This window comes from Dryobates pubescens, chromosome 17 (genome assembly GCF_014839835.1).
Source record: "Dryobates pubescens isolate bDryPub1 chromosome 17, bDryPub1.pri, whole genome shotgun sequence".
Lineage (NCBI taxonomy): Eukaryota > Metazoa > Chordata > Aves > Piciformes > Picidae > Dryobates > Dryobates pubescens.
This window is the reverse complement of record NC_071628.1, coordinates 3,784,401-3,809,010: the sequence shown is the minus strand read 5'-3', so window position 1 is coordinate 3,809,010 and position 24,610 is coordinate 3,784,401. Positions and strand designations below refer to the sequence as shown.

The 24,610-nt window shown below is 48.6% G+C and overlaps 1 protein-coding gene across 1 annotated transcript in view; it reads left to right on the top strand.

The window, feature by feature from the left end:
* Positions 1 to 679: 679 nt before the first annotated feature.
* Positions 680 to 24,610, top strand: part of SLCO3A1 (solute carrier organic anion transporter family member 3A1) — a 154,537-nt gene continuing 130,606 nt past the window's right edge. Inside the window, exon 1 of the mRNA XM_054169176.1 lies at positions 680 to 1,161. Coding sequence (XP_054025151.1) covers positions 982 to 1,161 — 180 coding nt within the window. The 5' untranslated portion in view covers positions 680 to 981. The remainder of the gene's footprint in view (positions 1,162 to 24,610) is intronic.

The following is a 24,610-nucleotide window of genomic DNA, read 5'->3' as shown; positions in this document are numbered from 1 at the left end:
CAGAGGTCCCAGTGCTAAATGGATTAAGCACCTAAACTCCCAGTGAACTGGAAGCTCTCTAACATGAGAAAGCAAAGCAGCAGCCCCCACTGCAGACCCAGAAATGAACTGGGAAAGTGCACTCGGAGGGCAAAGCCGATCGGGTTCTGCTATTACGCCAACAAGGAACGCGATCTGTAATAGTAGAAGTGACGATTAGTGGGTTTTAAAAGAAGATATCTCTTGAAATTAGAACTGGAGGTGAGAGTGACAGCAAAAGGCACCACGGGAGAGGCACGTGGCTGGGACACGAAGCGCAGCGTCCTGCCCACGTGGCAGCGATGCCGCAACGCGTGGCACCTAGCGCTGCTTGTTTTGCGGAACGTGCAATTTTTACAGAGGCTCCTTCGTGCCCCGTGGAAAAGGGCATTTGCAGGAGTATGAAACTAGGGCACCCAGGCCTCGGGATGCCAGGAGGAGGGAGATGCGAGCCAGGCCTATCTAGGGGCATCTCGTTCTCAACCTGCGTAAAAAACTTCCAGCCCCGTGCGGGGACCTTCTCCGTTCCCTCCGCTTGCGGACTCCGACCCCGCACCGGGAGGAGCCAGCTCCGGGGCGGCCCGGGGGGGAGTGTTGCGGCGCCCCCCCCCGCACCGATAAGAACCGGCTGCGCCGCCCCGCGCGTATCCCGGGACGGGGCCGCCCCGTCCGCCGCGGAGCCTCCGCCGGCGCCAGCCCCGCGCTTTCCCCCGCCCCTTGCCGGCGGGGGCGCGGATCCGGCCTGCGCGGGGCCGGCGGAGAGAGGGAGCGCGGCAGGGCGAGGGGAGGAGAGACGGGAGGAGGAGGAGAAGGCGAAGGCGGCGCGCTGGCCATGGCAGCAGCAGCCCGCGGGTGGAGAGGCAGCCGCCGCGGGCTGCCGCTGTGATTGGCACCCCGGGAAGGAGGAAGGCGCGGAGCAGCCGCGGGGCCCGCCATCCCGCGGCGGCGGCGGTGCCCGGGAGGATGCCGGGGAAGCGGAGCTCGGCGGGCGGCGGCGACGGTGGCGGCAGCGAGCTCCCGGGGGCCAGCGCGCCGCGGCAGCGGAGGCGGCGGAGGAAGGTCTCCTGCTTCTCCAGCATCCAGCTCTTCCTGGTGTCCGAGTGCGCGCTGATGCTGGCCCAGGGCACAGTGGGAGCCTACCTGGTGAGTGGGAGCCGGCCCGCGGAGCCCCCCCGCCCGACCCGCAGAGCCGGCGCGGCGGGGCTGAGCCGCGGAGCAGGGGATGCGCCGGCTGCAACCCAGGGGAAGTTTCCGCGCAGCCGGGGCAGGTCGCCGGGCAGCAACCCTCCCTCACCCCTCTACCTTTAGCCCCTGGGTGGGTTTTACGAGAACCCAGCGTTTCACGGCGTAAATGACTCAGCAGTGCGGGGGGGTTACCCTCTGCCGGCCCTCCCGCGTGTGCGGCGGTTAACTTCTGCAGCCGCTGCCCCGCACTCCCGGAGCACGGTCGGGCGTGCGGCTGGCTGCTCACTGCTGCTAGTTCCCGACCTGGCCGGTAACTCGGATCAAACGCCAGCCTCTCCAGTTTACGCTGAACAAATACCGAGGAAATCTAGTGGGGCATTTACTTCGTGCCTCCCGCGTTTGTACATTTCCTTCTCCTCCCCGAGTGATGCTGCGGCGTTAAGCTCAGCTGCCCCATCGTCTTGGCGGTAGGTAGAGAACAGGCAAAATAGGACTTTGCACTGAATCTGCATAGTGAGATCTTGGTGTCAGCGGCAGAACTGTAGTAGAAGAGTTGGAAAGATGTCCATACGGCTGGGCTTGTGCCTTTGAGTATGCACCGAGAGGCAGCCTGTGAAAATGAAGTGTTCTTCTTCCAGCAGATGTAAGTGTAGAGTTGATTTAAATTTCTCAAAATAGCTTGCTGGATTTGAGAATTATAGTTTCCATGGAAAAGAAATGTATTCATAATCTCTGAGGGTTTTTTGAGGCCATACATGTAATATACAGTAAGTGCAGGAGCTCTGCATTTGGAATACTTGTATCCAGTACTTAGCCCTGCTCCTCTCTCACACGTTCAAAGTACTTATGCAAATTTGTCCTGAACGTGAGCTGTAATTTTTCAAGGTACGTGGCTAAACTAAGCATGGTTAATATGCCCTATTAATAGGAAATGGAAATTAGCAGTCATCTCTCCGTGTCATAAAACATGTAAGTTTAGTTTGCAGCATATTTGGCATTCCAGAGGAAACTACATCACATCTGTTGAGGTAAATTCAGCAGCTCCCTGAGTGAGCATAGGTGGACATCACTCAGTTTGCAGGAGCCAGATAGGGTCTGTCTCTTTCACATGAGTAACGCCTTAGTAAGTAAATATATTGTTTCTGATGAGCTGCTTGCAATATGAGTTGTCAGCATGAATGAGTGTGGGATGATGCTTCCTCAAAGTAATGACCAAGGGAGAGCTGGCTGAGGTGATGTCACCCAGTGAGTGGGCACCAGCGTGCTGCAAATGTACGGCTCTGCCTGAGGACTGGATGCTGGCACACTTTGCTACAGTTGCTGAGCACGGGATCGGCAGAGCAGGCTCTAGTGTGGCGTTTTCCTCAAACTCCTCTTCTTGCTCTCTCCTCACCAGTTTAGTGTTTCTTTTCCTGTTTTCCCCGACTCCTGTGGCGTGCTTTGTACTGGAGTAGCACGCTCACTCCCCCTCACTCCTCTGGTGTGTTCTGTGCACCCCAGCCCGGCTGGCAGGGAAAACACTGCTGCAATTCTGGGAGTTCTGCCTCCCTCCTCCTGGAGGTTAAGCAAACTGAGCTGCTGCTGTCTTTACTCTTTGCCATTCTCCAGGACTGTGAATCACAGAATTATTGAGGCTGGAATAGACCTCTGAGATCATCAGACCTAACACCACTACGTTGACCAGACCATGCCACTAATTGCCACGTCCAGTCTTTCCTTAAACATCTCCAGGAATGGTGACTCCACCACCCCCCTGGGCAGTCCATTCCAGTGTTTAATTACCCTTTCCACAAGGAAGTGCTTCCTAACATCCAACCTAAACCTTCCCTGGTGCAGCCTCAGGCCATGCCCTCTTGTCTTGTCACAAGTTGCCTGGGGGAAGAGCCTGAGCCCCACTTTACTACAACTTCAGGTAGTTGTAGAATGTCCTCCCTGAGTCTCCTCATCCCCAGGCTAAACAGCTCCCTCAGCCTCTCCTTATCAAACTTTCCCTCCAGTTCCTTCCCCAGTGTCTTACTGCTTTCCTCTGGACCTGCTCCAGCATCTCAAGATCTTTCTTGAAGTGAGGAGCCCAGAACTGAGGCCAAGTACAGGGGTAGAATGACATTCCTAGTCCTGCTGGCCACGCTATTCCTGATACAAGCCAAGATGCCATTGGCCTTGTGTGCCCCCCTGGGCACACTGCTGGCTCATCCTTAGCTGGTTGTCACCCAGCACTCCCAGGTCCCTCTCTGCCAGGCTGCCCTCCAGCCACTCATCCCCCAGTCTGTAGCACTGCATGGGGTAGTTGTGGCCAAAGTGTAGGACCCTGCACTTGGCCTTGTGTAAACCTCATACCATCTTGTCCAGCATGACATCATTCACCCATGGTCAGCTGGATCTCCTAGCAGACAACTGGTTGGTGGAGGGGAAGGGGAAAAAAACCCCACCCTAAACTGACAACAATCCCCAGCATGCATAAGCAGTGGCCCAGCTGCACTGGGCAAGTGTTCCTCCCTTCCCTGTATAATTTATCTGTCATCATTGCAAATACCATGCAGCTCTTTGTACAATGAACAGATGCAAATGTGGAGTTATCTTTGGAGAGGGAATCTGCACTAAAGTGACTCTGGGTGGGTGCTGTGCTTACAGGTGTTGTAGGGGAACAACAGCAGCGGCAGGAAAGGTGTTTGGTGGAAAGTGTGGAGAGGGAACTTAATCATTTCTGCAGACCGGGTGTCCTGTGGGGCCAAGTGCTGTTCTCAGGTGGAATCACTGGAGGCAGGGCGGAGTTGCCCAGGTGTAACTGCAAGTGGATATTCATTTACTCAGGCTCCTGGGGTAAGCAGGAGGCTTGCTGGGCTTGGCAGTGGCACTCTGGGCTGCCCCCTGAGGGACAAATTAGCAGATGAGACAAAGCAAGAGAGCAAAGAGAAAGACAAATAGGGAGGTGCTGTAGAGGACAGACACACTGTGTAGTTCTGGGAAGTTGAATAAACTACTAATTTTAGCCTGTCAGCAGTGAGCGAGGACTGCCTTCATGCTTCTGCTTTGCTTGGCCACGTGTGTGACTTTCCCTAGTTATTTGTAACTCAGGAAGAGAAACCTTTTCTTTTTTGCCTTATACGGTGACAAGTTGGTTTCCTTGGGTTTGCCTGCCTTGCTCTGCACAGAGGCCAAAAACTCAGCTTGGTAAGAAGAGGCAAGGGCTTGACTTTTAAGACTGACTGAAGAGCTCAGATTTGGTTTTTCTTGGCTTTCATATCAGTCCACTTGGAAGTGGGTAGTTTAATGTTTTAGAGATGTAAAGACTTCTTTTTCTCAACTAGCAGCACCCACTTGAATGCATGCACAAAGTATGCATTCATTCATTACATGGTTTTTTGAAGCAGGGATTGTTCACTTTGATTTGTTCATGAAACATTGTGCTTGCCAACAGGGCTTTATAAATAATAAATGCTGATAAAAATCTATGAGGTCCAATTCTTTTCCCACAGAACTCGGCGGCGAAAGGACCCCAGGATGCCAGCAGTAGAGGTCTATGGTTAATTAGCCTGGTGTCTCTGAGGTCTGTCACATGAGGGTTTTAGGGTGTGTTTGATTAATGTCGTGTTCCAAGATGTTTGTCAATTACTGGGCTTGCTCTTTGCAAAAGGCACATGTTCCAAACCGACTTGGTGCTGTACCCTGCATACTTTATGCAAATGCAAGCCTCCGCTGCTGCCTTAATTTCTGGGGCTGCTGAATACACCCTGTTATTTGCATATTCTTGCAAGGTTTTGTGTATGCATTTATTTGGCCTCATCTAATTACTCCTTGCTTGCTTTTGGAAACTCGAATTTCCCAGCATCTGCAGCGGCAGTGGGGAAATGCTGCTTGTAGTCTGCATTCCTGCTGCAGAAGTTACTCCGGGGTTTTTTTTGCAGCAACTTTGAAAAGCCCAGATGATTTCCATTCCCCCCCCTCCCCGGTTGCTCTCCTGCAGCGTAGGTCTGTGGATTAAAGAGCTGAGCATGACTGGTGCAGCTGGCAGCAGGAGGGGAAGGCTGGGACCTCCGTTTTCCAGTGGGAGCCCTGTGCCTTTCGGGTGAACGCAGCAGTGTGCTCGGTCACCCCGGCCGCGCGGCGATGAGGATTTCGATAAGGCTGATTCACATACCTTGGCAGCACTTCCCTCCTCGCTCCCCCTCCACTCCTGGATTCCTGTCTGCATTATGTTTTGAAACATTTGGACTGGTAATAACGTTCCGAGCGCTCCTGACTGTTTATCGCCCGGGCTTTTCATCAGCCTAACCAGTCAAACCTTTCTCCTAGCCCGGCGGTGAAATCGTTGCTTCAGCAGAGGGCGAAGAGCTCTGGGTTTGACAGCCACAGTTCGTGGAGCAGGAGCATGATTTAATTTTCTCTCTCTAGCCTTTAGCCTCGGCTCGCTCCGGTTCAAACTGACCTAGTTGCAAGCCTCCAACATCTGCCAAAGTCACGGGCTCCTTTAGATACAGGGGGCGCATATGGGAAGTGGGTTGAGGAATGGTGATGTGGTGCGCTCCGCAGAGCTGTTTTTACAGAGCTTTACTGAGATGTCTCTGTTTGCTGCAGCTTTGAATGCAACTATTCATGTGTTTTGTCAAGTGACAGAGGATGGCTGGCCTCAGCAGGAGATGGAAAGGAAAATAATTGGTCCCTCCCAAGGCGGGTGCATTGGTGTTTGCATGGGGATGAATGCCAAATTGTTTGGGGTTTTGCTGAATGAAAACTTTTGAGCCACGCTTAGCTTCCTGGCTAGAGCTTTGCTTGGAGCAGTGGTGGTTGAGTGCAGCTTGTGAAGGCCCTCTTAAGGTAGTTGCAGTAAAAATAGTGCATGCGAGTCCAGGTGAGACTGTGTGCTGTGTGTATGTGCTCTCTGAGACAGGCTCCTGCAGTTTTATTGCTGATGGAGTTTGGGATATTGATGAAAAGCTTAAAGTTCTATATTCAAAAGTAAATAGAGAAGTTAATCATCAAAGGGTTCCTGCTGGAACAATCAGACTGAGGGAGTTAGGGCTATTCAGTCTGGAGAGAGAAGGCTCTGAGGAGACCTAATTGTGGCCTTCCAGGATCTGAAGGGGGCTGCAAGAAAGCTGGGGAGGGACTTAGGGTGTCAGGGAGTGATAGGACTGGGGGGAATGGAAAAAAAAAGTAATGGGTAGTTTCAGATTGGATGTTAGGAAGCTCTTCACTATGAGGGAGGTGAGACACTGGCACAGGTTGCCCAGGAAGGTGGTGGAAGCCAGGCTGGATGTGGCTCTGAGCAACCTGATCTAGTGTGAGGTGTCCCTGTCCATGGCAGTGGGGTTGGAACTTGAGGTCCCTTCCAGTTCTATGAAATAGGGGTCCTGTGGGATGGATACCAAGGAACTGAGGGATTAGGAGGGGCATTTGACTATTGGATTTAAGTTGGTTTTGTGTACACCCCCTTCCTGTGTTAAATGTGACACATGCAATACTGTTTGCCTGTTACAGAAAGGAGTTGTCTCTCCTGTTGTAGAGACCTGGTCAAGTGTTCCTTGAAATTAGAGGGGTTCCACATAGAGGATGCCATCAAAGACAATTTCACTTTAGGAGTACTGCAGTGCTTCAAAGCTTTCTGTTGTGCTTGGTGCTATGCAACAGAACTTGCCCCACAGCATTTGCAGTCTGGTTGAACTGGGAGAGAGGTATGTTACAGATGGGGAAACTGAGGCAGAGCTTGACTCTGTTGCTGGAGCTATTGGTAAAGCTTTAGCTTGGTTAACAGCAGGAGAGCCTGAATGGCTTGGGCATGGGCAGAGAAGAGCAGCACCAAGCAGTTCCAGTTTCAGGTGCTTCAGTCCGCTTCAGACTTAACTGGTTTCATGTTGACTTTATTATTGTTTTTATTAAAGTATTTATTTTCCTAGAATAAGAATCAGCTTGAAAATATCTCTGTCCTATTTTATGTTTGGTTGTGGTGGGGTTTTTTTTCCTCCCTTTCCATCCTCAGCAGTGCTGAGTAATAAATTAGCTGTAATGCTCATGATTTATTTGTCGCTGGGGTATTTAAGGGGGGGGAAAAAAAAAGTGGAGTGAAAATAAATGTTTTAGTGAGGATGAAGGCTGCCAAGCATTGGCTGGTTATTGCTTACAGTTCATTTTCCCTTAATATATCTTTGCTGGCAATGTTATTTCTGGAAAGTTGTTTCTAGTATGCCTTTCCCATTAGAGAATATTGTCTGTTTTGCAGCTGAGTTGCACAGAAAGTTGTTCTCAACAAGCTCTTTTGACTACATTCATATTTCTTTTCTAAGAAGCCTTTTGATGGTTTTTTTTTCAGTCTCTGACTGTGGAGTGGAGGAGAAACCAGATCCAGCTCTGGGTTGTGATGCCATCAGACTCCTGTGGGGCTTGGCTTGGGGAATGTGGCATTGACTCATCAACATAAAAACTTCATACAAATTAGCAGAAACAAATGTGATCAGGTGTAGGGTGGATGTTTGAGTGCCAGGAAGGCTTGTGAGTAGCTGGCAGTGGTACATTGGTTTAAAGTTGTGTTGTATGTACTACTAATGATGGAGCAGTGCGGAGATAATGTGTTTGTCTCTTCCATTATGTACTGTGTGCCTTTTGCAGAGTAAATCCAGGCTTACAATTTGCTGCCTTCTTGCTTAAATGCATTTAAAGGACAACTGCACTTGATGTGTAGGACTGTGAACTAATTTATTGCCTTTTAAAAATAATATTATTATTATTGGCAGAAAATTTGGCAGTTCTTAGGTTTCTTTGTAAGGGCCAAGTGGTCTTTGTAAGCCCTGGAAGAAAGAGCAGCCTGTTAGAAATGTTATGGTCCATCATAACCACCAATGTCTTCATTTCTTTTGGCCAGCCCTCACTTCCAAAATCCCTTTAGCATTTGCTGTGTGCCTGTGTGACAACTAGCTCTGAGTTTTAATGGCTTGCAGGATTTGTGCAGCTGAGGTTTAAAGGGATCTTGAATTAGATCAGGGAGTTACATTGATCATAGCATGGTAGGGGTTGGGAGGGACCTCCCTGTTGTTCTTGTTTTGTGCAGTAACTCTGCCTCACAGCAGCCCCATGGTAAGCTACAGAGCTGGATGTGTGGTTGGAAAGCTGCAGCCTGGGGAGGGACCTGGGGGTGTTGGTTGGTAGTTGACTGAACATGAGTCAGCAGGGTGCCCAGGTGGCCAAGCAAGCCAGTGGCATCTTGGCTTGGATTAGAAAGCAGGGGTGGGGAGGTGATCCATCCTGCTGTGCTCAGCACTGGGGAAGCCACACCTTGAGTGCTGAATTCAGTTCTGGGCCACTCACTCCAGGAAGGACATTGAGGGGCTGCAGCATGTCCAGAGAAGGGCCTGGAGCACTTTGGCTATGAGGAGAGGCTGAGGGAGCTGGGGATGTGCAGTCTGGAGAAGCGGAGTCTGAGGGGAGACCTCATTGCTCTCTGCAGCTCCTTGAAGGGAGGTTGGAGCGAGGAGGGGCCAGCCTCTTCTTGGTGGCCATTGACACCAGAGGATATGGTTTCAATCTGCACCAGGGGTGCAGATACTAGGTTGGATATTAGGAAATTTTTCTTCACTGAAAGGGTTCTTAAACATTGGAAAGGTCTGCCCAGGGCAGCGGTGGAGTCACCACCCCTGCGGGTGTTCAAGCAGCCTGTGGACCTGGTGCTTAGGGACATGGTTTGGTGTTGACCCTGCAGTGCTGGGTGGAGGGTTGGACTGGATGATGTTGGAGGACTTTTCCAACCAGATATATTCTCTGGATAGTTCTGTATGTCTCCTTAAATCATACCATAGCCCCTGTCTCAGAGAGGGCTCAGTTGAATGGCCATCCCTCTCCTTCTCTGCAAGGGGGAGCAGATATTCCCTGTTTCCCAGAAAGGGATCTCTCTCAGGCTGCATGGACTTTCTTTTCCCATAATTTCAGGATATTGTAAAGGCCCACCAGCCAACTTCTGTTCTGCTACAGCAGTGTAAATTTATTGCTTCAAAAGAGTTATTCTGCAATTCATCAAGAAAGATTTGTCCTCTGTGTATAATAACCTAAAATGTTTCCTTACTCTGTGCACTCCTTGGCCTTCAGTTATTTCTTCACGGCTGCAAGATTAAACAATGGCATAGTACTTAGTGGGTGAGGTTGCAGCTTGGATGCATTAGTGTAGCTTTGTGTTCTGATCAACACCAGATGAAGCTGCAGAGTGATACATTTCAAGCATCATCCAAAGAAGTTTAAGTAAGCACATGATAGTACTTTGTGTAGTAACTCTCATGTTAAGTGCTCCAGTGGAGTTGGGAGGAATTAGGTTTTCCTATTGCATAGCAAAAAATGGGCCACTGGTTTTGATTTACAAGGCTTCATTATAACTCTGCAGCAAAACCAGGACCAGAACCCCAAGAGTCCTATCTCCAGGTCACCTTGGAGCAACCACTAGACTCTCTGTCTCTTTGTAGATGCAAGGAGCATTCCCTGCTCCAGCAAGTAGAGATTTAACGCTGCTATGCTTCATACACTATCAATACACCCAGCAGTAACAGTAAACTGTTTGGGGAGTTCCTGGAGTGTCTGGTGCTGCTTCCCATCAATGCTGGGAAGGTTCTGCCCTCTTATGGGAAGCATAAGGTGCTCCCTGCATCCAAGATGTCTGTTTGAGTTGATGGATCAAAGCATGGAGAGAAGGAGCGGTTCCTTTTTCCCAGGACTTGGAGCTGGGAAGCAGTTGTAATCATGCAGAGATGAAGACCTACAGCACAGGTATGACTGGATCTGCCCCTCCTCACTCAGCAAATCTAGCAAAGGCCTTAGAAATAAAATCACCCCTCCAGCTAGCAACTTTCTCTTTTCCAGCCTTATTCTGAATGTGATGTCCCTCTGCAGTTTGATACCCGAATATCCCTTACTGAAGTGCAGGAGGCAGGCACCCTCCTGCTGCTGCACAGTGCCTGTTGTATTGAGGTTGGAGATCCTTTACTCAGGGGCTCACGCTGCAGCAGTGCTTCAACACACTCAGTTTTACATAACTGCTTGCAGCACAAAACCAAAATCTTTCCCTCACATGGGCTGGAATATTTGTCATCCTTGTTACTTACTTTCTATGGCTCAAGAAGAAGAGAAGCAGTTTGGTTTGGCTTCTTTTTCCTCTCCGCTTCCTTTCCTATCATAGTGTGCTTTCTTCCTGCTTTCCACTTTCTCCTTTCCTTGTAGTTTTTTTAACAACTTTCTCTTTCTGGTGTCTGCAGCTATTGCATGGATGATTTCTGCATGTTTGCAGGCCCAGTGCCGTTTAGATAAGTGGCTGCAAGGGCAGATGTGGGAGCAAAGAATTTTTTTTCCATGCTCCATAATGATCTATTTTCACGTTGGCCACAGCAACCCCATGCAGTGCTACAGGCTGGGGTCAGAGTGGCTGAGAGCAGCCAGGCAGAGAGGGACCTGGGGGTGCTGGTTGATAGTAGGCTGAACATGAGCCAGCAGTGTGCCCAGGTAGCCAAGAAGGCCAATGGCATCCTGGACTGCATCAGGAATAGTGTGGCCAGCAGGAGCAGGGAGGTCATTCTGCCCTGTACTCAGCACTGCTTAGGCCACACCTTGAGTCCTGTGTCCAGTTCTGGGTCTCTCAGTTTAGGAAAGATGTTGAGTTGCTGGAAGGTGTCCAGAGAAGGGCAAGAAAGCTGGGGAGGGGTCTGGAGCACAGCCCTGTGAGGAGAGGCTGAGGGAGCTGGGGTTGCTTAGCCTGGAGAAGAGGAGGCTCAGCGGAGACCTTATTGCTCTCTCCAACTACCTGAAGGGAGGTTGTAGCTAGGTGGGGGTTGGGCTCTTCTGCCAGGCAACCAGCACCAGAACAAGAGGACACAGTCTCAAGCTGTGCCAGGGGAGGTTTAGGCTGGATGTTAGGAAGAAGTTCTTCATAGAAAGAGAGATTGGCCATTGGAATGTGCTGCCCAGGGAGGTGGTGGAGTCACCATCCCTGGAGGTGTTTAGGAAGAGCCTGGCTGAGGCACTTGGTGCCATGGTTGAGTTGATTAGATGGTGTTGGGTGATAGGTTGGACTTGATCTCAAAGGTCTTTTCCAGCCCGGTTTACTCTATTTTCTGGGCAAGGATTTCTGGAGTTGTCAATTGTTAATATTTAAAGGTCAACTGTTAATATTTAAATGTCCTTTAAAACCACTTAGCGTGCTGTTCACCTGTATAATTCATAATGCCTGAGTTTACTGACAGTGGGGGAAGCCTTCAGCTTCAGTTTTCTGGTGATCCAGAAAATGACAGTGAAGTTTTTAAAGGAACCTGCATAATTCACTTGTGTTTGAGTTCTTTGTGACTCACCCAGCATTATGGTTTCTGAAGCAGCTAAGGCAGATCTGCTTTCAAGTTGGTGGTGGTTGTTTTGTTTGGGGTGGGTTTTTTTTTTGGTGCTTTGATGTTTGCATCTGAATCCAACATTTTCTCAAGGTATTCTTGAGTGTGTGGTTGGGGTGGGGTTTTTGTTGGGGTTTTTTTGTGTGTGTGGTGTTTTCAAGGGTTTTGTTATTGTTTGGGTTTCCCCCCTCTTTTCTTCTAAAAGGCAATTGCAAACTCTGCTGCAAAGAAACTGAAGGAAAGCTTGGCAGTTTGGGAGGAGTTGGGAGGTGTGGATGTGGAGGAATACAGGAAATTTCCAGCAAGGCTTAACTTTTCATTTGGAATCATGTATAATGGGGTGTGTGTGTGTATATATACACACACACACATTTGCCTTCTTTACTCCCCATACACACTCCAGAAGGTAGATTTTTTTTTTCCTAGAATCAGAGAATGGCTTAGGTTGGAAGGGACCTTAGAGATCATCTCCTCTAACCTCCCCACCAAGGGCTGATTTCAATTCAGGGAGCTGGGGTTGTTCAGCCTAGAGAATAGAATAGAAGTAATCATGTTGGAAGAGATCTTTGAGATTGAGTCTCACCTGTCATCCAACACCATCTAATCAACTAAACCACAAGCACCCCTTCTAGTCTCTTCCTAAACACCTCCAGGGATGGTGACTCCACCACCTCCCTGGGCAGCACATTCCAATGGCCAATCTCTCTTTCTATGAAGAACTTCTTCCTAACATCCAGCCTAAATCTCCCCTGGTGCAGCTTAAGACTGTGTCCTCTAAGAAGACAAGACTGCTCTAAGAGGAGAAGACTGCAGGGGGGCCTTAGAGCTGCCTTCCAATAGCTGAAGGGATCCTATGGGATCCTACAGGAAGGCTGCAGAGGGACTTTTCTGGGGCGTGTCTAGAGACAGGACAAGGGGGAATGGTTTGAAGCTGAGGGAGAGCAGGGTTAGAGTGGAAGAGGAAGAAGTTTTTCAGTATGAGGGTGGTGAGACTCAGGCTGCACAGGGAGGTTGTGGATGCCTCCTCCCTGGGGGTGTTCAAGAGCAGGTTGGATGAAGCTTTGAGTGTGGTTGAGAGGCATCCCTGCAAGGAGGTTGGGGTAGATGATCTCTGAGGTCCCTTCCAACCTAAGCTGTTCTATGATTGTAACCTGCTGTGTTAAAGAGCGAGCAGGCTTTGTTTCCTCTGGTAGAACTTCAACAGGAAGAGCTGCAAAAAGGTTTGTTTGAGGTTCTTGTTGTTTTCATTTCTGAGAAGGAGGATGTGAAGTAGCTGCTACCTCTTTCCATGTCTCGACTTCATGTAAACTTAGTTTGGCACATGAGAAATGTCAAGGGAGAAGGGGGGGGAGGGGGAGGGGGCAGCATTTGAAGCTTCCAAAAGAGAAGCTAAAAAACCCTGACTACAAGAAACTTATTTTGAAAAATATGAAGGAGAAATGCCCCCAGTGGTCTCCTGCTGCTTGTTGTGCTGTGCTAACGACTTTCATCTGTTGGAACCATGCTTACTCCTCATCCCGCCAGGGCCTGAGTGTTGCATGATGTGCTGGGATGCCACATTAGAGGTTGATCATTTCTTTCCCTGTGACTGGGAAACAGCAGTGTAACAACATGTAACTAGGGCTTGACTTTTGGGGAGGAAAAGCTTGAGTTTAGCTTTCCAGTTTTTCAGTCCTGTGGCTGGCTGCTTGCTCCTCTGAGCTGCCAGAACAACTGTACTTGTTAGGTCTTTTTAAAGCTTCTTTTGACAAGTTCTTAAGTCTCTTTTAACTTTTCTCTTGAAAAGGGTACCCATCTTGCTTGGTGAGGTGGTGTGGAGGGGCTAACCTTGTACTGCAGCCAGATGCCCACCCAGCTACTACCTTTCTCCAGAGGGCAGGGGCAGCAGAAGATGAAGTGAAAAAGCTCTTGGGTTGAGATGAAGACTAGCAATTACTGTCAGGGGCAAACCTGACTTGACCCCCAGGGCATGAAGATGAATTTTTATTGCCAAATAAAATGAATTTGGATGCTTAAAGGCAAAAATTAAAACAGCCCTGTCCCTCTTCTTACTAGGCTGGCTGGGAGCATGTCCCCATCAGGTGCTTGCTCCACTCTGCTGGAAGAGCATCTGACCTCACCCATGAGCTGAAGTAAACCCTTAATTCTCTCTGAGCACTGACAGGCTCTTTGCAGAAATGTTGTAAATGGTTTCCCCAGTGCTTGGAACCTGTTTGCACTTGGTGGTCAGTCATCATTTCCTGTGGTGTGCTGCTGGGCAGCAAGTAGGTGCAGCCCAAGGAGAAACACATCTGTGCAACCAAACCACGGGGTGATTTGTTTGTGTCCTGCAGGCACTGTCTGTAAAAGTTGATTGTGGGAATAGCCTGTGCCAAATGGTTTGTGTGATGGGCAGAGAAAGCGCTGGGCCCTTCATGAGAAAGAGTGGGCAGCATTTTTAGGGCTTACCAGCAAAAAAGAACCGTGGGCTTTGGGTTTTGACTGGTTCAACGTACAGGGCTGAGAGCAGTTAATTACAAAGGGCCTTTCAGTCTCTGCATGAGATGCACACTTTGTTTCCTGCTGCCTATGGCTAGTTATAATGCAGGTCCTTATGTCTGAAGCCAATGCAGCTGCTGCCTGAGGGACAGGAGCTTTAGCTGAAGGGATGCCTTGTCTAGGGGTGCTTGTTTGTGAAGGGTGCTGACGTTAGCTTTGCAACATCAGCTGGTTTGGATGACCCTGTAACCACAGGATCACAGGACAGGAGCTGGGCTTATCGAGGTGCTTGGTTCATTCAATGCCCACTGAGCTCAACTATGTTCCTGCAGAAACCTGCTGCATCTTGTTCTCCAGCTTTGGCCCAAAGAAGGGGTGCTTTGGCTCTGTGGTGGGTTGAAATTTCCCCCCCAACATTAAATTTGCCAGACCAGCTCAGTTGGAAGCAAATGAAGGCTGTATTTACAAGCAAGACTGCAATCTACAATGAAATGCAATGAACATGCACAAAATATACAGGATTTACAATTGGTGAACAGCACAAGGACCCCCCTGGCCAAGGACCAGGGGAGCTAATAGCTTCTCTCTCCCTGTACACAAAGGGACAAGAGACAGAGCAGGGAAGTTAGAACTCAGCCAAGACAATGCAGCCAAGGTCAAGCAGAAGCACAAAGTTACTATCTCCCAACCTCAAGGAAGCAAAAGAGAGAAATTATTTACCAAACTAACTCATATGGTAGTTCTCTCTCCAGTGGGACTGCTTAGAACTAGCATGATTTTCTTTCTTTATGCCCAATAGTGATTTATTTACATTTCACTCCTTTCTGTTCAAGCTCTGTGAAAAATTTTAAAGGCACAGCCTAAAACTACCACAGGCTCAGAGGTTGTACTTCTGTTATCAAAAGTGCTATCAAGAGCCATGTGGCTAGCTTGAGCCCTTGGGTTGTGGTGCTATGCTGCTAGTCTAGGTTGGGGTTGGTTTGTTTTTCTCTTGCATGCCCACTGAGCTCAGCTGTGTTCCTGCAGGAGCCTGCTGCATCTTGTTCTCCAGCTTTGGCCCAAAGAAGGGGGTCTTTGTCTCCAAGTTGGCACTTCTGTCATCAAAAAGTGGTATCAGAAGCCGTGTGGCTAGCTTGAGCCCTTGGGTTGTGGTTCTGTGATGCTGGTCTAGGTTGGGTATTGTTTTCTGTTTTTCTCTTGCTATAATCTGTGATATTTAATACTGTTAAATTTATACATCAGGGGAGCTGGCTTGGGGTTAACTGAAGGGCTTTCACCTAACCTTTGGGATTCAAACCTGCCAACCTGAAAGAACTGGGAGAGCGAAGGCTGCAGAAATATTTCAAGTATTCCATGGAGCAAGATAAACTGTTTGCTTCCAAGAGTTTATTTGCTCAATTGAGGCCACTTCTGCATTGACAAATCCCTCTGAATGGATTCCAAAACCAGCTTGGAAGTTATTGGATGGCTATTGAAGTTAAGCCACACGCAAACCATGTGCTAGAGGCACAGCTTTGTGGGTTTGCTGTGTCATTTGGCGCCACTGAGCAAGCTTTCTTCCGTGCTGGCCCCATACAGAAGTCCAGTGTTTTCTGTGGATTAGGATGCATCAAGGCTGCTCTGTTGCTCTTAATCCAAGTGCCAGCTCTTAACCAAGAAGGCAGAAGTTTCACATTTCTTCTTGCTGTGTCTCGTGGAAGCATTTGGGGCTTATGGTGTAGCCTCTTGTAGCTGAGATGGCATTTATTGATTTGGATCATTCCACTTCATTCAATGCTGGACAGGCGTTTTGCCAGGATTTTTTATTTTGCCTTCTCATTTAAAGAGATCCCTAATGAATTGCTGTAGTGGTGTATAATGACTCTTGGGAAATACTGCATTCAGCCTCTAGAATCAGTTCTGTGCTCTTCTCAAATTGCAGGCTCTTGAAGTGTGTCTCTTGAGTAGCGCTCAGGGTCCCTTGTCATTATCTGAGCTTTCAAGATGCTCCCAGGTTAAGATGTGTCTTTGGTATTCTGTGGGCAGGTATCCAGTGAGCAATTTGGTTAGCAGGGAGGTAAATCTGTCTGCAAAGTTTTCTCTGCTTTCACTGCATTGCTGAGACCAGAAGGTTGCTGCCAGGAGAAACAGGCTTGTTTTCATCCAGGACACAAGATTTTTCTCTTCTTGAGGGTCAGGGCTTGAAACTGTTTGAAGACCCTGCATAGCTGGGAGTTTGAGTCAAGGGAGGGAGAGTGGGAGAGTCTGGTATGGAGGTAGGAAGGTAGAATTCAACTTCTGGGAGAGCTCCTTTTACACTTGGAGAATGTCCTGCGAGTTGGGCAGCAGCAAATAGTCATTATGTGGCTTGAATTAACTAGATTTCTTGTGGAAGCCATGGTGAGTCTGGGAATCAGCATAAAGGTGTGTGGTCTCATGCCTGGAAATTTCTTCTTCCCATGCTCAGCTCAATACTTGCTCTGAGGTGGCTTTAGTTTGGGGGAGTGGTTGCCCCAAATGAACAGATAGAAATGTTCTGCAAATGGCCTCTGTCAGTGTGAGGTCTTCTGATGCAGGTAACTGTGCCTTTTGGCATGAGTGGAGTGTGGCTGGTTACTGTTACGCTGAACTTGGTCATATCTGACCAAAATGTTCCAGATTGCTGTTAGGCATCGCACTGAAGCTTCATGATAAGGAGTCTTTAAGAGATGCACACAACTTTGGTATGCTGGAAATACAAGTTGAAACTAAAATGACCTTTGCTTTCTCCTTTATTTGCCCCCCACCGTGGTGCCTAGTATATAGATTTCAGAAGCTTCCAATGTGATGCTCAGCATCCTGACTGCATTCAGAGCTCTTGGTATCCAGACAGCATCACAAAAAGTGGAGTTCATGGAGTGTTTCCAGCAGTCTGTGTCACTGTGTATTTCCCTGCTCTCCCTCTTGCCCCTGCTGCTTGCACAAGTGTGAGATTAAATGATGAGGCAACAGCAACTTGTTTTCCCTAAGCCAATACTGGCTAGGCAGATTCTGTTGGTGGTGGCATCTTGGCAGGGACAGAGCGAAATTCCTGCCACATGTGGGTAATGTTTTCAAGTCAGGCTCTTACTGTGCAGCTGGCTATCCAGAGCTGTCAAGTCCAAACTGATTCCCTTCGTCAGTCAAGACTGACTAATGTTCATGCCCAGAGAAATCTGGTTTTATTCACACTTGGACAACATGACATGTGGCAGACTTGGGGGAGGACAGCTTTGCCTGTGGGGTAATGCTTGTTGGCTGAGGAGCAGCTAATATTTGTATCTTCTGGTGAAGATGCAGACCAGAGATGTTTGGGCTCATTTCCTGCCTTTGTCATGGACTTCCCCAAGCCTCCTTTGAGCTTTCTCTCCATCAGCAAGTGTGCTAGCTATGGTATTGTCTGACTTCATGACCCTCTTGTGGGCTGGGCTGATGGGTACTGGATGCTACAGTGATGGTAACTGGAATGAAAGAGGCACCCAGGCTTGGACCCTGAACCAGGTGTCTAGCAGCTGCCATAACAAGTTGAACTAATTCACTGATCATTTTGTGTTACCCTACCTGTAGCTGATCCATGAGGCTTCTCCCTTCACCCTGGGGTATAGTGCAGCCTTGTTGCCAGCTGAGTGGTATCCCTGCTTCCCTCACACCCGTCTGGAACCACAGGGCTGAAATTGAAGTGTCCTGCCCTTGGCTTTTCAAGCCTTCCCAGGAAAAGACTACTTTGGGGCTGCTTCACTTGCTCTTTGTTAGTGATGGATTTTGAAAGAGCTCAAGGGTATTATTTTTCTAAGATACTGTCTAAGCCATGCTCACATTGACAGAAGGAACTTACTTTAAGCATCTCTTTGAAAATGGGACTCTTGTTCCCAAGCCTCTAAAATGCTTTTGAAAAAGCATCCTTCCCTGTTACTGACTGCAGTGGAGTGCTTCAGTGGTGCCCAGCTTCCCTTGAAGCAGACCCAATTTAGAGTCTAAATATTATGTGCCTGGCTAATAAACTGTATTGTAATTAGTACCTTGGGGAGGCAGGAGCCAGGGAGAAGCTGAGTTGAGAGAACCTGTCTGTGAAGGATGAGTTAAGAACTGTGGAAGGAGATGAAAACACAGGATTTGAAAAGGCTGTGGAGGATGTGTGGTGGGAAGAAAGTGCACATGGACCTGTGAGCAAAACTTTTTACTAGGCTTGGGTAAAAGAAGACAAAAGATCTAGCAGAGCAGTTAGTGAGACTGAAGAGGATGAATAATGATCCTCTCACTAGTCAAACCCTCTCAGTTAATGTAACCTGCAGGCTAACACAAGTGCCAGTTTTGCAGCTTCCTCTGTGCAAGCTGAGCTGGACTCATCCCATCACAGATCCATTAGGGCCATCTCTGAGAGACAGGCTGCAGGGGTCACGCTGCTGAGGTAACAGAGGCTTTGTCCTGCTTGGTTTCATATATATGCCTTTCATTTGCCTTTGCTTGATGTGTATCCCAGGGAAGCTTAGCAAGGCTTTAAGCAATGCACCTGGAGGTGACAGATTTCTGCTGGTGGTGGGAATACTGCAGCTGTGTGTGCAGCTCTTGTCCTGGGTGGGCTGTCATGCCCCTGCAAAACCAGGGTTAAAAGAAACCAGAGGCTGGGAAAGTACAAAGAGAAAAGATACAGTGCTCACGTTGGCTGCACCAGCAGCTTTGTGAATGTCCTTAGCTGGGTGGTGTTCTCACTCTGCAGTGCCTGACTTCTGGGTTCCTTGCAGAATGTGGTGTGTCCCTGCTGTAGGAGTCCATGGGAACCTCTCTTCTGTTGTGTTTTTGCTTACATCAGACTCCAGTAGATAAATGGAAGAGGTGGTGACTTCTGTCATCCTTGTGCATGGTCACAGAATTTTTGCAGGCTCTGGTATTTCTACAGTGAGGGGACTCTGTCAGCTGCTGTTTGGTGCCTGGCTCTGACATGGGTTATTGTTAATCCCGCAGACACAGGGGTGAAATTCAGCCATCTGTGTGTACAGCCTCAGCAGATGCATTTGCTCATTGGGTTTTTGATAGCTCATTTCATAGTGAATCCCAAGGACCAGAGCTCCCATCATCTGGTGAGAGATCTCATTGCCTGTATCTCCATTGTTGCAGGGATCACGTTGGGACAAGTGAAATGATGCTGAGTCCATTGCTCTGGCTAGGTCTCCCATTTCATTTTTCCTTAGGATTTCTTATTTATGCCTTCATGTGTGCTGTTTTTAAAAGCTTTTTCTAAATCACCTCCTGTTCAGGAGGAAAGGCCTTTACTGCATTTGAGATGTGACAAAATGAGGAGATAATGATGGCATGAGATAGAGTTCCATGGCTTATGCTGCACTCAGGACTGCCAAACTTAAACCTGCAAATGCCACAAGTCTGCCCTTTCTGACTTCCACCCCCTGTTCTTCACGCAGGAAGTGTTCAGCTAATACCCAGGTTCTTGGGTGGGAGTAGATTGAAGATCATCTTCAAGCCCTGACCCCCTGCACTCACCTCCCAGCCTGCCCTGTTCTTCAATGGGAGGGTTGGCAGCAGCCGGCAAGCAGCTTCCCGTGTAGCCTTGGCTCTGCACAGAGACAATGTGGAAGGAGAACTGAGGTGTTTGTGAAGAGCTTTGTAGGAGGGTGTTACTTAGCAAATCAGCAGAATGACAAGGACAGCTCTTGTGTGGGCTGCAGGGTGTGAGATGGGGATAAGCAAGCAGGGCTCACGTGGCTTTGGGAGGAGCTGGAGGTGTTGCTAGAGACGCCCTAATTCCACCTGCCCATGCTCGCAGTAATTTGGTGATTCTTTTGTGAGCCCTTAGGAACACCCAAAGTGCACACCGTGGCCATTTTGCTTCCTTTTTAAATGGCTTCCTTCCTCCTAAGGCTTAGTACATTAAAGCATTTCAGGTACTGCCTGATGAGAAGTGCCTCCAACTTCTCCTTAACCTGAGTTCTCATTTGCCGTAGCCAGGCATGCTTACTGCTGGGTAGGGGATGGAGCACAACAGACAGCAGCAGAGGCAGAGCAGATGAGAGCAGGAGCGGTAGGACCCATCAGAAAACCTCCTCTCACAGTATATAGCCTTTATATAATCCCCCTTGTGCTCCAACTGTGAAAACTGAATTCTGCTTCCATCAAAGCTTTTATTAATGCTGCTTCAGAGTGTCCTGCCTGTGTCACTTCTGCCCTGGTTCATGCCTGGCAGCTGGGAGTGCTGCTGCAACCAGCCCTGCAGACCTCTGGATCTGCTCTGTGGCATAACTGGGACGCAACCCTTACCTCTGAGTTCAGCTCTTGATTGTAAATTAAGATAGCACAAAGTCCTCTGCATGACAAGTTTTCTTGTCAGGCTTACATTATGGTTTCTGCTGTGGCAAGTAGCTCTGTTCATACTGGAGAGAATAGAATAGAATTAACCAGGTTGGAAGAGACCTTTGAGATCGAGTCCAACCCATCATCCAACACCATCCCATCAACTAAACCATGGCACCAAGCACCCCATCCAGTCTCTTCCTAAACACCTCCAGTGATGGTGACTCCACCACCTCCCTGGGCAGCACATTCCAATGGCCAATCACTCGTTCTATAAAGAACTTCTTCCTAGCATCCATCCTGAACCTCCCCTGGTGCAGCTTGAGACTCTGTCCTCTTGTTCTGTTAGTGGTTGCCTGGGAGAAGAAACCAACCCCCACTGGGCTACAACCCAGAGAGCAATGAGGTCTCCCCTGAGCCTCCTCTTCTCCAGAGCCTTCTCTGCAGGCATGGAAGTGTGGTGTTAGGAAGTATTTTGTTAAGATAAACCAGTACACTTGTTTATGGAGATGGTGAAATGAGGGTCTTGCAGTGGGACAGATAAGCATCCTGCCTTTCCAGTGCTTTGGTAGTACATAAGAAAGGTTGCTTTTTTTCTTCTAAGAGAATGTTTCATCTCTTCCTCCACTGGAAGTGAACCCAGGGCAATGGTGCCCTGTGTGCAGAGTCCTGGACCCATGACTTCATGCAGTTATTTTTCAGACACTTAGGAACAGTTGCTTCCCCCAAAGGGTTGCCAATGCCTGGACCAGGTGCTGGGAGTGCCCATCCATGGAAGGACTGAAAAGCCATGGAGATGGGATATGTTTTAATGGCATGGTTTAATGACCATGGTGGTCTTGGGTTGAGGGTTGGACTGGATGATCTTGGAGATCTTTTCCAGCCAAAACAATTCTATGAGTCTGTATTGCCAGTCCTGTATATGGCTAAGAGTGCCTTAGGTGCAGCAGGAGCCTGCACTTGGGTTGTATCCAGTTTAAATCACTCTGGCTTTACACACCTATTTCCTGGCCACAGGAAAAAAAAAGGAGATCCATCTCTGAATGTGTCAAAAGATGCTCCAGCTGCTCCCCCTGGGCTGTTTGTTTTGACAGAGTTGAGTGGCCAGCCTGCTTAGGAGCCCTTGCTGCTGTGTACTTAATTCCGCATGGAGCTCTTCATCCTCTGGGTTGGAAACGTGCCGGCAGCAGTGTTCTGTGCTACAGGTTTTTCAAACACACAAGCTTGCAGTTACAGGGCTGAGGCTCCTGCTTCTTTGCATGCTTGTGCATTATTTTGCTGCCAGTGAAAAAAAAAGACACAGCATTTACAAATAAGTAAGGATTCAAATAGCCACTAGCTTCATTGTTTGCTACTAAAGAGCGATGTTTTCCACAAATAGATCCTGGCACTGGGTGCATTTATGTAGATACCCTGCCAGAGGCTACATTATCACCTGCCTTCGGACAGTGAGGTGAATCTTGAACAGCAGACTTGGAGGCAGAAAGCTCGTGTGGACAGTTGGTTGTTATAACATCTTCATGGGTTGGGACTTCAGAAGGTTCAAAAGCCACAGATCTCAGCCGTGGTGCACAGCTGCTGCAGAGCAACAGTGGAAGAGAAAAAAAGCCTTTCAGGTTTTGCTAGGAAGTTTGGTGTGGCCTGGTGCTCTGTACCTGGGTCTATTTTGAGCTGCTGGTGACTCAGGCTAACTTCCCGTGATGGATGTGAGGGGGTAGTTGCAAATAACACCCCCGATGATCGTTTTGTTCACACCTCTCTAAATGGGGCAGTGCTCCTTCTCTTCCTCAGGGGGAGGTCAGTCCTTTGTGTCCCATGCAGGATGCTTAGGAAGGAGTTGGAGAAGATAAGAGCAGCCCAGCTGCATTGTGTGATTGCCTGGCTTAGAGGTTAGGTCATTGTGTGTTTGATCAGAGTGGATCCCAGTTTCACTTAGAGTAGTGGAAAATACCTCATTTAACTGAGAGGTGTGCGACTTGTTTTTTTCCCCCTGTTCTTAGCTCTTTTGAAACAAACTGTGGCTTTGTGCTGATGTATCAACTCCTGACCAAACAGGATATCTTCTGTGGGTGCCGTTGGCTGTGTGCAACAGCATGCAGCATGGCTGTGTTCGTAGCAGAGCTGCAAAGCCCAGCCAAGAGTGACCCAGGGATGCTTGCTTTCAGCCCTGTGTTGGCTGGAGGGCAGGTGGCATGGGATGCTGTGACTGCTGGAGTGTGGGAGGAGATGCACACTGGGGTACAGGAGGCAGCAGAGAAGTTTTCTGCCCGGTGCCAGAGAGGAGGGGTTGCCAAAAACGTGTCTTGCCTCAACCTGGAATGTGGTATGCCTTTTCTCTTGCTGCATGGTGTAATGCCCTTTCTCCTCAAGCTCCTGAACATCCTGACCTTGAATGCAGGCTTAATTTGGACTGTGTCAGAAATCTCAGAGCTGGTTACTAGAATCTGAAATGAAATTTTCACACCAGTGAGGCACAGATCTCAGCTGCAAACTCCTTGCAGATTTTTCCAGTGCTGGCCTAGAAACAGCATAGGCACATGCAGCAACAGCCAAGCTGATAACACCCTACTTCTCAGCACTGGTTCAGCTGCAGTGTCTATTATCCCTGTCATGTGAATGCAAATTTCTATGCAGAGATGATTTCCAGACCTTGAGCAGAGCCAGCTTGGGTGTGTTCACATCACCACCCTTTTTTTGCATTCCCTTATGTTCCTGTGCCCAGAGCCAGCATGGGTGTCAGCATCTGCAGTGAGAACACTTCTTAGTTTCCACTGACTTTGGACTTGGAATGGTGTTGAAATTAGATTAGAAGCCTGAGATGGGAGGTCCTGATGCTCTCACTCTTTGAGCAGGGTAGGGAGCAGCAAGGAATCCTGCTGCTTGGGGCTAGGCAAAGGGAATGAAGCTTGTTACCCTCCTGCCAGCCATCTGATAGGGAAGGAGTGGGCAAAACGCCAGGGGAATTGTCTGCAGCTTAGAAAAAAATTGGGCTGAACCGCAAGTGATCATCTCAGCGCTGCAATCGTGGAGCAGAAAAACATCAGAGCAGAGGATCAGCATTGTTCCCTCGGGCTTGAAGCCTGAGCCTGATGGCTGTGCTGCCAGCTGGGAGAGTGGGTGGCAAGGGGGGGCTGAGCCCATGGGTACCAGCGCTGTGGAGAGGAGAGCTTGCGGATGCGCTTTGCCCCGGCCCCTGTGGCTGCTGGAAGGGAGGATGAGATGAGATCTGAAGTGGGTGGAGGTGTGTGGAAGCAGTGGCTTTGTTTCTGGGTTGGTGGCTTTGGCTCTTCGAGGAATCTTGTGTACCTGGGCCCTGAAATGGAGGCTGTGGGAGACACGGCGTTTGTTTTCCTTCGGGAACATAGTTGCCAGGCAATTATTTTACACCCTGTAGCGCTGCAGACATGTCTCTTCAAGTCCAATCTCCTACCACATAACTGAGAAAATGTATTTTACATTAAAAAGAGGCCTTTTTTTTTTTTTTCCTAAAGAAAAAAGGCCCTTCAGGCATGAAGTCAATGTGTTTTTTTCTATATATAATCCTGTATTATTTAACACAATGAACTTTATCTGTAGACTCTGGGGGTGAATATGACTTGATCGCTGGAGATAGGAACAATATGATCCTCATTTCCAATGCACTGTGTCTCTGACTCCAGAATGGTGCCCCCCAGCCTTCACTTCATTCCTTAGTGATAAAGTGGGACAATAGTGTGGAGCAGGTTTGTGGATTGCAGTTTTGCTGAGCATTAATATCAAATAAACAGCTCAGGAGGAGAACAAATTCACCTCGGTTCGGAAATGCCAAGATCTATAGATTTGGGACAGGCAGGAATGATGGATGTGAGCTCCTGTTATTGAAATAAGGCCAGAATGGCATAGCAAAAGCTTCCTGGATTTAGTTACAGGGCTTGCAGTATGAATTGCTGGAAAATTTTAAGGTGCTGACTGACTTCTTTGCTTTTTATGTGTGGATTTTTTTGTTGTTGTTGTTTCCTTGGGGGTTTTGTTGATGCTGGTTGGTTTGGTTTGGTTTATTTGTTTTTCCTTTGGTTTGTTTTCTCTTTGGTTTTTCAGTTGTTTGGGGTTTTTTTAAATGAGTCATTTATCACTGTGTGCATTATGTGAGATCATTTTCCTTTCTTTTCCAATCATTGAAAATAGTTTTAGGAGGGACTTGAGGGGGTGGGGGGGCCCTTTTCATGTTAAGTCTTCAGAATCACCTGAGGCAAACTTAAGTGTGCAGGCTGCTGTGGCTCTGCAAGAAGAGGAGATCGTGCAGC